The sequence below is a fragment of the Rhinopithecus bieti genome, unplaced genomic scaffold (assembly GCF_001698545.2).
Source record: "Rhinopithecus bieti isolate Rb0 unplaced genomic scaffold, ASM169854v2 scaffold_12155, whole genome shotgun sequence".
Taxonomy (NCBI): domain Eukaryota; kingdom Metazoa; phylum Chordata; class Mammalia; order Primates; family Cercopithecidae; genus Rhinopithecus; species Rhinopithecus bieti.
The window spans coordinates 1,223,059-1,236,961 of NW_016807423.1; the positions used below are offsets into that span (position 1 = coordinate 1,223,059).

The 13,903-nt window shown below is 44.1% G+C and overlaps 2 protein-coding genes across 6 annotated transcripts in view; one reads left to right on the plus strand and one right to left on the minus strand.

The window, feature by feature from the left end:
* Nucleotides 1-3,496: 3,496 nt before the first annotated feature.
* Nucleotides 3,497-10,029, minus strand: TMEM69 (transmembrane protein 69). Its single transcript, XM_017881783.1, is given in 4 exon segments — nucleotides 3,497-3,831; nucleotides 3,834-4,488; nucleotides 6,871-6,991; nucleotides 9,879-10,029. Coding segments are annotated over 3 exon segments (738 nt in total). The 5' UTR covers nucleotides 6,913-6,991; nucleotides 9,879-10,029; the 3' UTR covers nucleotides 3,497-3,790.
* Nucleotides 10,030-10,249: 220 nt separating this feature from the next.
* The window catches only part of GPBP1L1 (GC-rich promoter binding protein 1 like 1), a 67,682-nt gene continuing 64,028 nt past the window's right edge, over nucleotides 10,250-13,903 (plus strand). The window contains exon 1 of one of the 5 annotated variants that reach the window (XM_017881780.1): nucleotides 10,250-10,336. The gene's annotated coding sequence lies outside the window, so the exon portion shown is untranslated. Of the gene's footprint in view, nucleotides 10,337-11,110; nucleotides 11,268-11,641; nucleotides 11,850-13,903 lie in introns of those variants that run through there. The other 4 variants (XM_017881779.1, XM_017881782.1, XM_017881781.1 and 1 more) reach the window with 4 other exon arrangements.

Genomic DNA, 13,903 nt, shown 5'->3' on the forward strand with positions numbered 1-13,903 from the left:
TTTTTTTTTTTTTTGAGATGGAGTCTTGCCCTGTCACCCAGGCTGGAGTGCAATGGTGCAATCTCAGCTCACTGCAATCTCTGCCTCCCTGGTTCAAACAATTCTCCTGCCTCAGCCTCCCGAGTAGCTGGGATTACAGACATGAGCCACCATGCCCGGCTAATTTTTTCTATCTTTAGTAGAGATGGGATTTCACCATGTTGGCCAGACTGTTGTTGAACTCATAACCTTGTGATCCGCCCATCTTGGCCCCCCAAAGTGCTGGGACTATAGATTTAGCCACTGCGCCCTGCCGATTTCCCGTGTCTTTACTAAGGTCCTTCTGTATATTATTATAAGCATCATCAACTTATTTAGATAGAAAACTTTTAATTGCATTAATGAATCAGGTAGCATTCATATCCAAATTATTTGGTTTAGTCCGGGTACCATGGCTCATGCCTGTAATCGTAGCACCTTGGGAGACTGAGGTGGGCAGATCACTTGAGGTAAGACCAGTCTGGCCAACATGGTGAAACCCTGTCCCTACTAAAAATACAAAAAATTGGCAGCAGGTGGTGGTGCATGCCTGTAATCCCAGCTGCTGAGGAGGCTGAGGCAGGAGAATCACTTGAACCCAGGAGGTGGAGGTTGTAGTGAGCTGAGATCATGCCACTGTGCTGTAGCCTGGGCCACAGAGTAGGACTTCGTCTCAAAAAAATAAAATACTTGGTTTAGTCCACAAGTATACTTTTCTTATAACTTAACCGTATGTATTTATTAGGAAAAGTTTATGTAATGCACGCAGGAAGCCCTGTGTTCCCTTCTCTGGGGCATCCTGAATGTCTGAAGGGTCACAGATGTCTGTGGAGAGATCTGTAAGATGTCAAAGAATGAAGTACACAGATAATTTATAGACTGAGCTCTAACTCATGTGCCTTTACTATTTCTAGTTAGAGAATCTGTATTCTGATCCAAAACAGATTTACAAAATACTTCTACAACTAGTTTCTCATTATTGTCCAGTAGCAACTGAAAATGACACTGTGGAGGGGGGTGCTTTGCACAGCTTGGCAGAAATGTAATGTCAAAGCAGTCAGTGTTTAACAGGTCCTGAAGATCCCTGAAAATAGGTAACTGTGGTAACTGTAAATATGCTTATTATTCCTAGGTAATGACAAGATTGGTTTTGTTTTGTTTTGTTTTTTTGAGATGGAGTTTTGCTCTTTTTGCCCAGACTGGAGTGCAATAGCGCGATTTTGGCTCACCGCAACCTTTGCCTCTGATTCTCCTGCCTCACTCTCCTGCATAGCTGGGATTGCAGGCATGCACCACCACGCCCGGTTAATTTTGTATTTTTTGTAGAGACAGGTTTTCTTCAGGTGATCTGCCTGCCTTGGCCTCCCAAAGTGCTGGGATTATAGGCGTGAGCCACCACGCCAGGCCAACCAGATTGTTTTTAAAAGAATGTATTAATAAAGTATCTAGTTTTTTTGTTTCTTTGTATTACTTTATCAGTGGCATTCTGGGTTACCAAACTGTAGTAGGATTGCACAAGTTTTTTAGTTGGTTTTGTTTTTACTTTAAGGACTTGCATATTTAGTTTTACATTTAATTCTGCTTTTTGAGAAATGATTAAAGTGATCTACCTCCAAAATGTTTAACAATCCGATATGCTTCTAAGTATCCTGCCAATGTACTTAATCAAATGTACTTAAAAATCAGTTTTCTTAAAGAAGCATACACTGTAATTCACCTGGAAACTAGCATTTTTTAAGTAAAATTAGGCAATTAGCCTAAAAATATGATTTGCCTCTATTCTGGAAAATAATTCATTTAATTCAGATTATGGAAAAGTCTTAAGTTTGTATAGCATTCACGCAATTTAGTAACAAAGAAGTGAGTTTCCTTATCAAAACAATCTGAGTAGAATCAGATTGAGACTGAGTGGAAACATCATCTCTAAAAAATATACAGGCCGGGCATGGTGGCTTACATCTGTAATCCCAGCATTTTGGGAGGCCAAGGCGGGCGGATCACCTGAAGTTGGGAGTTTGAGACCAGCCTGACCAACATGGAGAAACCCTGTCTCTATAAAAATACAAAATTAGCTGGGCATGGTGGTGCATGCCTGTAATCCCAGGTATTTGGGAGGCTGAGGCAGGAGAATCGCTTCAACCCAGGAGGCGGAGGTTGTGGTGAGCCAAGATAGCGTGATTGCACTCCAGCCTGGGCAACAAGAGTGAAACTCCCATCTAAAAAATAAAAAAAATGAAAAATAAAAAAAAATTCCAGGTTATACTATATCCTGATCTATATTCTTATACCATTTTAAATGTTTTTCCTTTTTGGTGAGACTAGGAATTTCAGAAAACTAGGTTTTCTTTTTTGTTCTTTTTTTCTCCACCTTAAGTAGGGTGATTAGAGATTAGGTTTTCAAGTGAAAATCTAAGGAGTTGCTTTTGCTGTTTTAAGGAAGCTTCTGCACTGGGTGCAGTGGCTCACGCCTGTAATCCTAACACTTTGGGAGCCTAGGCAGGAAGATCATTTGAGCTCAGTTCAAGACAAGCCTGGGCAACATAGGAAGACCCTGTCTCTACAAAAAATTAAAAAATTAGCTTGGCGTAGTGGTGCACAACTGTAGTCCCAGCTACTCAGGAGGCTGAGGTGGGAGAATTGCTTGAGCCCAGGAGGTCGAAGCTGCAGTAAGCCATGACCACACCACTATACTCCGGCCTGAGCAACAGCGTGAGACCCTGTCTTTAAACAAAACAAAACAAAACAAAAACAAAAACACACCAAAGTTAAAAGCTTCTCTCTGATTTAAAAGATGTAGAACTAGACCAGCCCGTCTAACATGGTGACACGCCACCTCTACTAAAAATACACACAAAAAAATTAGTTGGGCATGGTGGCACTTGCCTATAATCCCAGCTACTCTAGAGAGGCTGAGGCAGGAGAATTGCTTGAACCCGGGAGGCGGAGGTTGCGGTGAGCCAAGATCGTGCCACTGCACTCCAACCTGGGCAACAGAATGAAACTCCGTCTCAAAAAAAAAAGATGTAGAACTAAATAGGCCTGCTCATTAGAATATCAAGATGGCTCCAGCTTGACTTTTCTTTCCTAACTTATATGTACTAGTGGCTTTATTTTAAATAGTTTCCTTTGAAAATAATCATTGTGACCAGCTATTATGTGTTTGGTGGTAAGGGATAAGTTGTATCTATACCATGCCAAATATCCTAATAAAAACTGGAAAACATGCCCGACTTACCTTTGAATGTGGCTTTCCCTCATGACACTGCTCTCTACTGACTTTAGAGCCATAGATCCTTTTGGCTTATATAATTGGGTTACACCATGTGAAATAAGCTTGGACATGCATTTCCCAGTGGTAACTCCTGTGAAAACTCCTCAATGGAACTACCTTTTCTTTCCAGACACTCACAGATAAGATGTTTTCCGCTTGAAGTGGGAGAATATGTGTATTCTTTTCAATGATCACAGGACTCTAACAAAGGGGATTTTTAATCTTTTAATTTTCAAGACAGTTAAAATATTGAAATGTTTAAGTGGATAACTATTATTCATAAAATGACTGAGTGAAAACTAATATACTATGAGATGAAAAGTACTTGTCAGGGATTTTCAAGCTTTTGCTCAAGTAATTACTATGAAATAACAACTTCTAGAAATGAAGAACAATCTGTGAAGAATAAATTACCACTGGTGTGGGAAAAAAGAGCCAAACAGAAGTAGAAGAAGGTGTAGCCGGCATACTAATGTTATCTACAGTGTATTTTTATATTTTTTATACTTGACCAGGTCTCTTATGTCCTTTTTCTGGAAAATACTTTTAACTACAAAAGTGGTTATAAATGAAAAAGTAGCCAATAAAGTGACTACTACTCTCAGGGCTTTGAACCAGTTGGGATAATGTGGTAAGAGAAAAAATTCTTGGTGTAATGCTATCCCCATACCCATTATTACTGTGACTATGGCTTCACTAAGTCTTTCAGAAATAAGGAAGGCAAACCATGAAAAGAAAAGAGGAGCTATACTGCTGGCTAAATTAAGGTAGTCTGGTTTGGCTGGACTACCTTCTGGTAGAGCAAAACCCCATCTGATCCCACCCAAGAAAGATAGGAAACTGGCTCCATAAGCCATCTGAGTAAAAGCTAATATGGGAATATAAGTTTTTGTCATCAGCATGACCAGTGGTGGAGCAACGAAGGGGATTAGTCCTGCCAGAGTTACATATAATGCTGGCTTTGGGCTGTCAGTTATGTAACTGATGGTGCTTGGTGACCTGGCTGGAAGTGCTTGCTTCTCCTTTTTAAAGCTGCAGGGGGATGTATGATAGCACTGTGTCTTGCTCATATACACCGGAAATGATAAGGAAAGCCAAGGCCTTGGAAATGGGGAAAAGTTCTGCTGGAGAGACACCTTGAGAGAAAGTGTATCTGTTCTGCTGGCTCTTAGTCCCACTGGGAAAGAGTACTTCAGCATCTACAAAGAAAACAGAACCAAAAGACAAAATTAAAAATCTATATGTATCATCAGATTTTAGTCAATCCCAGTATGAAACAATTGGAATTGTTTGAAAGGAGCAAACAAAAAAGATCTGCTTTCCATTACCACATCAAACTATACAGCAAGGATGAACTAACTCTGAAGTGATGTTATTGCTGGTAAAAGTATTAAATGACTATAAAATGTACAAAAGAAACCACTGAACACAAACCAGTGATATATTTCAACCTACCACTTAATCTTATTCCGTAAGAAAAATATCTGAAAAAGGATCAGGTAAAGACTAGACCTTCAGAATTTGGCCTTCTAAACTGCCTCTTCTATTTAGAAATAGCAAAAGAAGCGGCACTAATTACTGTGGGAATGCTGTTTTTATATGGAGAAAATAAATCTACCTTCCAACTTAGCTTTATAAACACCACATAACTTTTCACAGTTCCATGCTTTTGTGTAGGCTCTGCCTAGAATTCTAGCTCTTACTACTTTTCTATCTAGGAAACTTACCTCAACATTCAAGTTAAAGCTTTCCTTTGCCCTTCTACGGTCTGATTTAATGCTCCTATAGTAAGTATCCTGTGCACACTTCCATCATAATTTTTCTCACAGTGAATTAAAATTGTGTGTTTACTTGTCTTTGTCTTAGTAGACTTGAGAGCCAGGACCGTATTTTTTTCCTTGCCTTAAAATCCCCAGTGCCTTTCATTGTACACGGGCAAAGTAATAACCTTTCCTGCTGTTTCTGTGTTTTAGTTACCAGACTTCAACTAAAAAGTGTTGCATTAAAGAAAAAATTGAAGTTTTTTTTTTTTTTTTTTTGAGACAAGAGTCTCTCTGTTGCCCAGGCTGGAGTGCAGTGGCTTGATCTCAGCTCACTGCAAGCTCCGCCTCCCAGGTTCACTCTATTCTCCTGCCTCAGCCTTCAGAGTAGCTGGGATTACAGGTGCCTGCCACCACGCCTGGCAGCTAATTTTCTGTATTTTTAGTAGAGACGGAGTTTAACCATGTTAGCCAGGATGGTCTTGATCTCTGACCTTGTGATCCGCCCACCTCAGCCTCCCAAAGTGCTGGGATTACAGGCGTGAGCCACCGCGCCCAGCAAAAATTGAAGTTATTGAAGAATTTCAGTGATCACTCAAACATGCTAGGAATGGTTCCATCTTGGAACCATTTCCCATTTCCATATTTACTGCTCTTCCCTCAGTTACTTACTTCTGATCTCCTGCCATTTATAAGTGCAGTCCTACATCTTGACACTACCTATTCCCCTTCCCTGCTTTATAGTTCTCCCCAGCACTTACCATTTGATGTATTAATTTTTATTGTTTTGAGACTGAGTCTTGCTCTATCACCCAGGCTGGAGTGCAGTGGTGCAATCTCTGCTCACTGTAACCTCTGCCTCCCAAGTTCAAGCCATTCTCTGCCTCAGCCTCCTGAGTAGCTGGGATTACACGCATCCACCACTACGCCCAGCTAATTTTTGTATTTTTAGTAGAAACAGGGTTTTACCATGTTGTCCAGGCTGGTCTCAAACTCCTGACCTCAAGTGATCCACCCGCCTTGGCCTCCCAAAGTGTTGGGATTACAGGCATGAGTGACTGTGCCTGGCCTTATTTTTTTTAATTTTTATTTTTTGAGATGAAGTCTTCCTCTGTCACCCAGGCCAGAGTGCAGTGGCGTGATCTCGGCTCACTGCAACTTCGGCTTCCTGGGTTCAAGTGATTCTTACGCCTCAGCCTCCCAAGCAGCTGGGACTACAGGCGCCCACCACGCTGAGCTAATTTTTGTATTTTTCAGTAGAGACAAGGTTTTTACCATGTTGGCCAGGCAGGTATTGAACTCTTGACCTCAAGTGACCCACCTGCCTCAACCTCCCAAAGTGCTGGGATTTCAGCCATGAGCCACGGCACCTGGCCAATTTTTTTTTTTTTTGCAAACATCGTCTTGCTGTGTCACCCAGGCTGGAGTGCAGTGGCATGATCTCTGCTCACTGCAGCCTCAACCTCCTGGGCTCAAGTGATCCTCCTCCCTCAGCCTCCCAGGTAGCTGGGACTTATAGGCGTGTGACTCCATGCCCAGCTAAATTTTTGTATAGATAGGGTTTTGCCATGTGCCCAGACTGGTCTTGAACTCCTTGAGTTCAAGTGATCCATCCACTTTGGCCTGCCAAATTGCTGGGACTACAGGAGTGAGCCACTGCACCCAGCCTGATATAATAAAGATTTTACTTGTATTTTACTTAACTCTTCCCTCCATTACCTGAATACACAAGGGTAAGAATTTTTGTCTTTTTCACTGCTACTGCCCTAGCCCAAGCAATATTTGACAAATAGTGCTCAAATATTTGCTGAACAAACCAACCTTTGAAGATGCTTGAGAAAACTTCTGGATGAAGCGAAGCATCCTGGCCCCTATTGAAAGTCTTGTTCAGGAAGATGCCAGGCAGTTCTGATTAACGTGTTGTTGCAGCTAAGTGGAGGCACTGAATCAGGGGCATTTGTGTATAACACAAGATGTCACTTCATTTTCCTCATTTTATACATTAATTTTTAAATAGTAGTAATTCATGAATATATCAGTTTCCTTTGAAAAGAATCATTAATGTTTTCAAACTATCGGTAACACAGTAACGAAACAGATCCTTTTAATACCTGAACTGTTCTTTTAGCTTTGGCTGTCTGGTGTAACAGAAAGAATAATGCACATAGAGATTTTATAGATACTTTCACCATTTCCTAGCTGTGTGACACTGGGCAAATTGCTTGAGTACCAGTTTTCTCATCTTTAAAATGAAGGGTCTTCTAAATGGCATTTTGTGAAATAAAAAAAATTAAAAAAAAAAAAACTGGAAGGTCATAGCTTCTCTGTTTCCTTTTTTTCTCCTTAGTTATTTACTTTGGGGCTTAAGAGTTCACAACAAAATAACGATAGTACCAAACCAATATAATTTAGGTTTTTTTGTTTGTTTTGAGACTTGCTGTGTCGTCCAGGCTGGAGTACAGTGGCACGATCTTGGCTCACTGCATCATCCGCCTCCTGGGTTCAAGCGATTCTTGTGCCTCAGCCTCCTAAGTAGCTGGGGTTACAGGCTCCCGCCACCATACCCGGCCAATTTTTGTATTTTTAGTAGAGATGGGGTTTTGCCATGTTGGCTAGGCTGGTCTCGAACTCCTGGCCTCAGGTGATCCACCTGCCGAGGCCTCCCAAAGTGTTGAGATTACAGGCGTGAGCCACCGCACCCAGCTAGCATTAACTCATTTAATGCTCAAAATAACCTCATTAACTTAGTACTGAGAGAGAGAATAGCCTGTTGGAGTACAGACTTTGGTGTCAAACTTGGTTGGAATCCTGGCTCCACTACTTATTAGCTGTGTGTCTTTGAACAAATTATTTAACCTTGTTATGGTGTAGTTCATTCACCTTTGAAATAAGGGTACTCGGCTGGGCGCGGTGGCTCAAGCCTGTAATCCCAGCACTTTGGGAGGCCGAGACGGGCAGATCACGAAGTCAGGAGATCGAGACCATCCTGGCTAACCCGGTGAAACCCTGTCTCTACTAAAACATACAAAAAAAACTAGCCAGGTGAGGTGGTGGGCGCCTGTAGTCCCAGCTACTCAGGAGGCTGAGGAAGGAGAATGGCATAAACCTGGAAGGCGGAGCTTGCAGTGAGCTGAGATCCGGCCACTGCACTCCAGCCTGGGCGACAGAGCAAGACTCTGTCTCAAAAAAAAAAAAAAAAAAAAGAAGGGTACTAACTAATTCATAGGGTTGATGTAACTTTTTTTGGGGGGGATACAGGGTCTCGCTCTGTCACACAATCTGGAGTACAGTGGTGTGATCGCCGCTCTCTGCAGCCTTGACCTTCCAGGATCAAGGGATCTTACCACCTCAGCCCTCTAAGGAGCTGGGACTACAGGCCACACCACCATGCCCAGCTAATTTTTTTTTTTTTTTTTTTTTTGAGACAGAGTCTTGCTCTGTCACCCAGGGTGGAGAGCAGTGGTGCCATCTCAGCTCACTGCAAGCTTCACCTCCCAGGTTCATGCCATTCTCCTGCCTCAGTCTCCTGAGGAGCTGGACTACAGGCCTCCACCACCATGCCCACCCAGTTCATTTTTTTGTATTTTAGTAGAGATGGAGTTTCACCGTGTTAGGATGGTCTCAATCTCCTGACCTCGTGATCCACTTGCCTCCCAAAGTGCTGGGATTACAGGTGTGAGGCATCGTGTCTGGCCCCAATTTTGTATTTTTTGTATAGAAGGGGTTTTGCCATATTGCTCAGGCCGGTCTCGAACTCCTGAGCTCAAGCGATCCACCTGCCTCGGCCTCCCAAAGTGCTGGGATTACAGGTGTGTGCCACTTAGCCTGATGTAACACTTAATAAGTTACTACATGTAAATAGCTGAGAACTGTCCCTGACACAAAGCACTTTACACAGCAGGGACTGATTGAAAACTCTAATGTAAGCAGCCAGTAAAAACAGGTGAATGATAATACGGATCTAGATCTGACAACTTCATTCTTAACCAGGAGAATGGGATGTCTAAAAAAACCTACAGTTGCTGCTTAATTTAAAAAAATCAATTGGGCAGGGCGCAGTGGCTCGCTCCTGTAGGCCCAGCAGTTTGGGAGGCCGAGGCGAGTGGATCACTAGGTCAGGAGTTAGAGACCAGCCCGGCCAACACAGTGAACCCCCCCCTTCCCGCCCCCCACCCCGTCTCTACTAAAAATACAAAAAATTAGCTGGGCGTGGTGGCGGACGGCTGTAATCCCAGCTACTCGAGAGGCTGAGGCAGGAGAATTGCTTGAACCTGGGAGGCGAAGGTTGCAGTGAGCCAAGATCGTGCCATTGCACTCCAGCCCACGCGACAGTGCGAGACTCCGTCTCAAAAAAAAAAAAAAAAAAAACCGATTAAACTAATTTATTGATCACAGATCTTAGGGCTGGGTCAAGAAATCCTGTATACCAGTTAATGTCTTCATGCTATACTTAAGGAAGTAGGGAGGTAAGTTATCCTGGGCCTCCGAGTAGAAGGCCCACACACCCACACCCACCCACCTGAGCCCCAGACCAAAATGTCTGCAGAGCGTACCCATCACTTTTGTGCAAAATCACTTTCTTCGTAAGGACTTTCCAGATCACTCCGTTTAAAATCTCAACCATCCCCCCCACCTTTGGACACTCCCTTAACTCTGGCACGTGCTTTCCAACTAGTGGATATTAAAAAGTGATAACCCAAAGTCCAGGGACGGCAGGTGATACGAGATTAAGGACTGAGACTCAAAGCTTAATCCTCCTAATATTTGAAAAAGCTCAATATTCCCATTGCCCTAGTGGGAAGACTGCAAACCGCAAACTTCAAACTGACCTCTGAGAAAGGAAGGCGGGGTTTAGACGCCAGTGTCTTCGGGAAACCCTGCCCGATAGTGCCCGCGTCTCCAATTTACTACCAATCCTTGGTGCCTCCCATCCCAACCTGCACCTGTGGCGACTTTGAGACTTGCCAGCGTTGCACGGAGAGGCGGAGAACAACCGCAACAACAGCCCAGGTCTACTGGAAAGGCACTTCCGGCAAGTGGATTCAGAGAGCCCCCTACTTCCTGAGGACTGAAAAAAATGAGTCCGGGTAGGACTTGACCTGCGCTAACTGGTTCCTATGCCCGGCTTTCTGTTTGGGGGCCATTCTTAATTTCTAGTTGAATCCAGATGTCGAACGGTCCTTGACTTTTTATTCCAGGGCTCCCAGGCAGCAGAATCTGCCCACAGAGTTCGGGAAGGTAGAGTGCAAGTACTGAAACAATCTCAGAATGATGGTGGTGAAGGAAGGTAAGAGACTTGGGATTTTAGGCCCGGTGTGACCTGGAATTGCTTGCCATCTGTGGAACTTACGTTTTACTTTGTAAAACAGGGGTTGTAAGACCTATGGGGACACATCTCACTCTGCATTACGGCCCTTTACTATCATTTAAAGGAGGAATAAAGCCCAGTTCTTATATTCATTTTCTTTGCTAGGACCTAGAAACTTCATTAAGGATTAAAGAGCAAAAGAGCAGGATTTTCACTTCCATGAAAGGTGTGGTGATAAGGGCCCTAGGCTTGGGGGTGGTTTGGAAAGTCAGATCATTTCTCCTGATGCCCTCGGCTTTCTCGGCTATGTGACCTTGGGCAAGTCCCTTCTCTTATCTGGACTTATTTCACAGGAAATGGCACCAGGCAATCTTAGTGTCCTTCCGTGTCTATGGATAACGCTGAAGACATGTAATAGGAGATCTCAGGGGCCCACGCCTGCCAGTCCCTCCAGTCCTCCGGATTCTAGGTAGTCTAGCTTCCTGGTTGCCAGCCATTACAAGGTTTAGCTTTCCGTGCTAGATGGAGCCACAGCGAAGTCCGTTAAAGCGCTTTTAGTCGAGCTAGGCCTTCAGTTTTATTGCCTCCTCTGTCATGGCAGCGCCGCCCCTTCCAGTAGCGCGATACCCAATGAGACTTCAGGTAGGAGAAACGGCACTGTCACAAGCGCAGGCTCTCGCCGGAATCCCGCCCTTCGCTGGGGCGGGGCAGTGACGCCTGCGCTCCCGGGGAACTACTACTCCCAGCAGGTAGCGCGGCCGACGCAGCCGCGCAGTCTCCGGGACCAGGCCGTGTGGCCCGCTGGGGGCTGGAGTCTCAACGACGCGCACACGGAAAGTAAGGAGCAGAAGGTGGGAAAGGGCTGGAAAACACACGTTCCTCCGAAACCGGTTTGCAAGTCCTTGTAGAGGTAGTTTCGGGACGCGCACTGGCCCAGGGGCGGGCTGTGGGAGGGTGAAGAAAAAAGGGATATACATATGCATACCCACCCACTCATTCATACGCGCCCAGGCCCTGGAAGTGGGCAGGGGGGTTAGAAGGGGCGTACTAAACTAGGCTTGTCCCTGCCTCAGGCGGCACGAGGAAAGGCAGAGGATTCAATTCTGTGGGAGGTAGAGGCGACCACGCGCCGCCTCAAGCGGCGAGGAAGGGAGCCGAGAGTGGGGCAGGGCATCACCGCCGTTCTGGAGGCCGAACGTTGGCAGCGTGGTGTACTGGCGTCCGGCTGGGCCGCCGGACCCAGTCCCTTGCGCATGCGCTTCTTCAGGTGGGCGTGTGTAAGGCGGGGTCGGACGGGGGAGGGGAGGGCCGTGCTGCTCGTCGCTCCTCCTCCTCCACCCGCTCTGCCCCTCCTGGACCTTGTGGGCCGGGCAGCCATTTTGGGAAGAGCTTTGTTATGGTTGTAGACTAAACGCCTCTGCCGGGTCGACAAGCTGGGGACGCGTCCTCAGACGCCGCGTCTAGTCCCTGGCCGTGGCTCCGCCGCTGCCCGGTGAGTGGGAGTTTGGGACAACTGGGCAGTAGGAGATCTTGGAGTCGTTCCGGCGCGAGGCTCCGCCCGGTGCCTAACCAACCGGCTGTTAAAACTAGTTGAAAGAACCTCTCACACAGGTGGTTGGGTGTAGGTCCGACCCGAGAGGGGCGAGCGCAGCCCACGGGTCAAGTGGTTCGGACGCGGCACCCCTGCCACCCCCGTACATGGAGCTTTGCACGCGAGCGTCGCCGGGGCTCGGCGAAAGCGCTCCTACTTTAACTTTGGTCGTCGGGTCGGAACGCTCACCTGCGGCTCTTTGGCTCCTCTCCAGGCGATCCGGCTTGGTGCTGGTTGAGTGACTTGGCTTAAGGGTTTTTATCTTTACTTCTTGAAATGAAAGCTAAGGGCTTTTGTTTTCCTTCAAAGGAAAACCTGAGGACGAAAAAGTATAAGTCAAATGTTGGATATCTGAGGGGAAAAAAGTTTTAACCCCCAGCTTTCCGGTTCTCTGTGGTAGCGAGGTGTTTTCGTTTAGATTGAGTCTATCCAATGTCTACCAACCTCCTTTCCTTGGAAGGGCGGGGAAAGCTGGTCGATCCTGAAATGTTTTAAGTGTTTTTTTTTCTCTTGTTTTAAATTTAGTTCTCCCCAACCCGTGAAATTCGAAAGAAAGTCTGAATCTAAAATGGCTGTAGCTTGGGGAAGTGCCCTGCCCTTCGATTACTTAAATACATTAACGTTTAAAGGTTTTAGTCGTTTTCCCTGTGGGGACATTAGCTGAATCTTTTGATCTTTTAGTTTTTTGCAAATTGTGTCTCACCTTTAACTCTCCTTATGCTAGGTGAAAACAAAGGTGAGGCTCACAAAGTTGAGTACTCCTAAAGTTTACATAAGAATGGGTGTGGTGCGGTGTGTTGTGCGTGTTTAATAGTCGCTTATAGTTTTGAAATTGTGCTGTGGTGTCAATTTTATCTGCCAACTTTGTGCTCTGAAGTTGGCTTGTCATATTTGTTGAAATATTTTTGACATTGATAATTATTGCTTACCAGAAAAATACGAAGTTAATAATAGTGGTTCATGTTTTAGTTTAGTAGTAAGTCATGTTCTTGTGTAAACCTTATCCAAAAGTAAAGTGATTGGTAGTCACTCCTCAGTAGAATTATATTTGTACTTTGGTAGACTGCTGCTCTTTTCTAAGGTCTTTTATATTCAGTATTTGAAAGGAAATTAGGGTGCTATTAAGTTTGAGATATTTACTAGAATAGTGTTAAGACATTTTAACAAGTGAAAACATACTTTAAGTATGGAGTGCCTGATTGTCGTGCCCTTTTAAACAAGAGGCTTTTATTTCCTGTTTGTTTTTTTTTTAAACCGATAGATCTAGAAGTTTAAACAAAAAGTCATAGATTGGAAACCAAAACCAGTAAATTTCAGTATTTGGAAAGGTGCTGGAGCCTGTATCTATTTAAAAGATAAAAGAGTGAAATGCTAATTGTGAATGAAAACTTCGAAATTAATAGTAAAATAAGCTGTCATCTTTCCCAGGGAGTCAGTTTTCAATGTACTTTTGACGTTTCTTCACATACAAAAGTTGATTTTTGTTACCTCCCCTAGGATTTTTGTTGTTGTTGTTAAATTATTTTGGTGGTTTTACAGGAAAATATTTAAAGTTTTAATAGAAATTACAAGTTGCTTTGTGTTTTGTCACTGTTAACTACTAAACTGGAGTAAGATCTTACTCTTTTTTTTAGGGTACTCAAATGGTTTGTACATGTTAATATAAACATTTAATTGATTCTGGTTGGTGTCTTATCAGAGCTCTTAATTTGTGGTGTGGGGGGAACTCTTGGGAAGCCTCTTTATTTTGAGCGAATTCAATTTACTAGATTGCTCATCAGTGGCTGTTAAGATGTTTAGCTGAGGAGGACACATTCAACCATTTAAATTTAGAATGATAAGAAATCTGGTGCACATTTCTGCTTATAATTCATTTTTAATGCTGAGTTAAAGGTAAGACACAATTGTGAATCATACTTCAGAAGATTGCATATCTTTTTTTTTTTTTTTTTTTT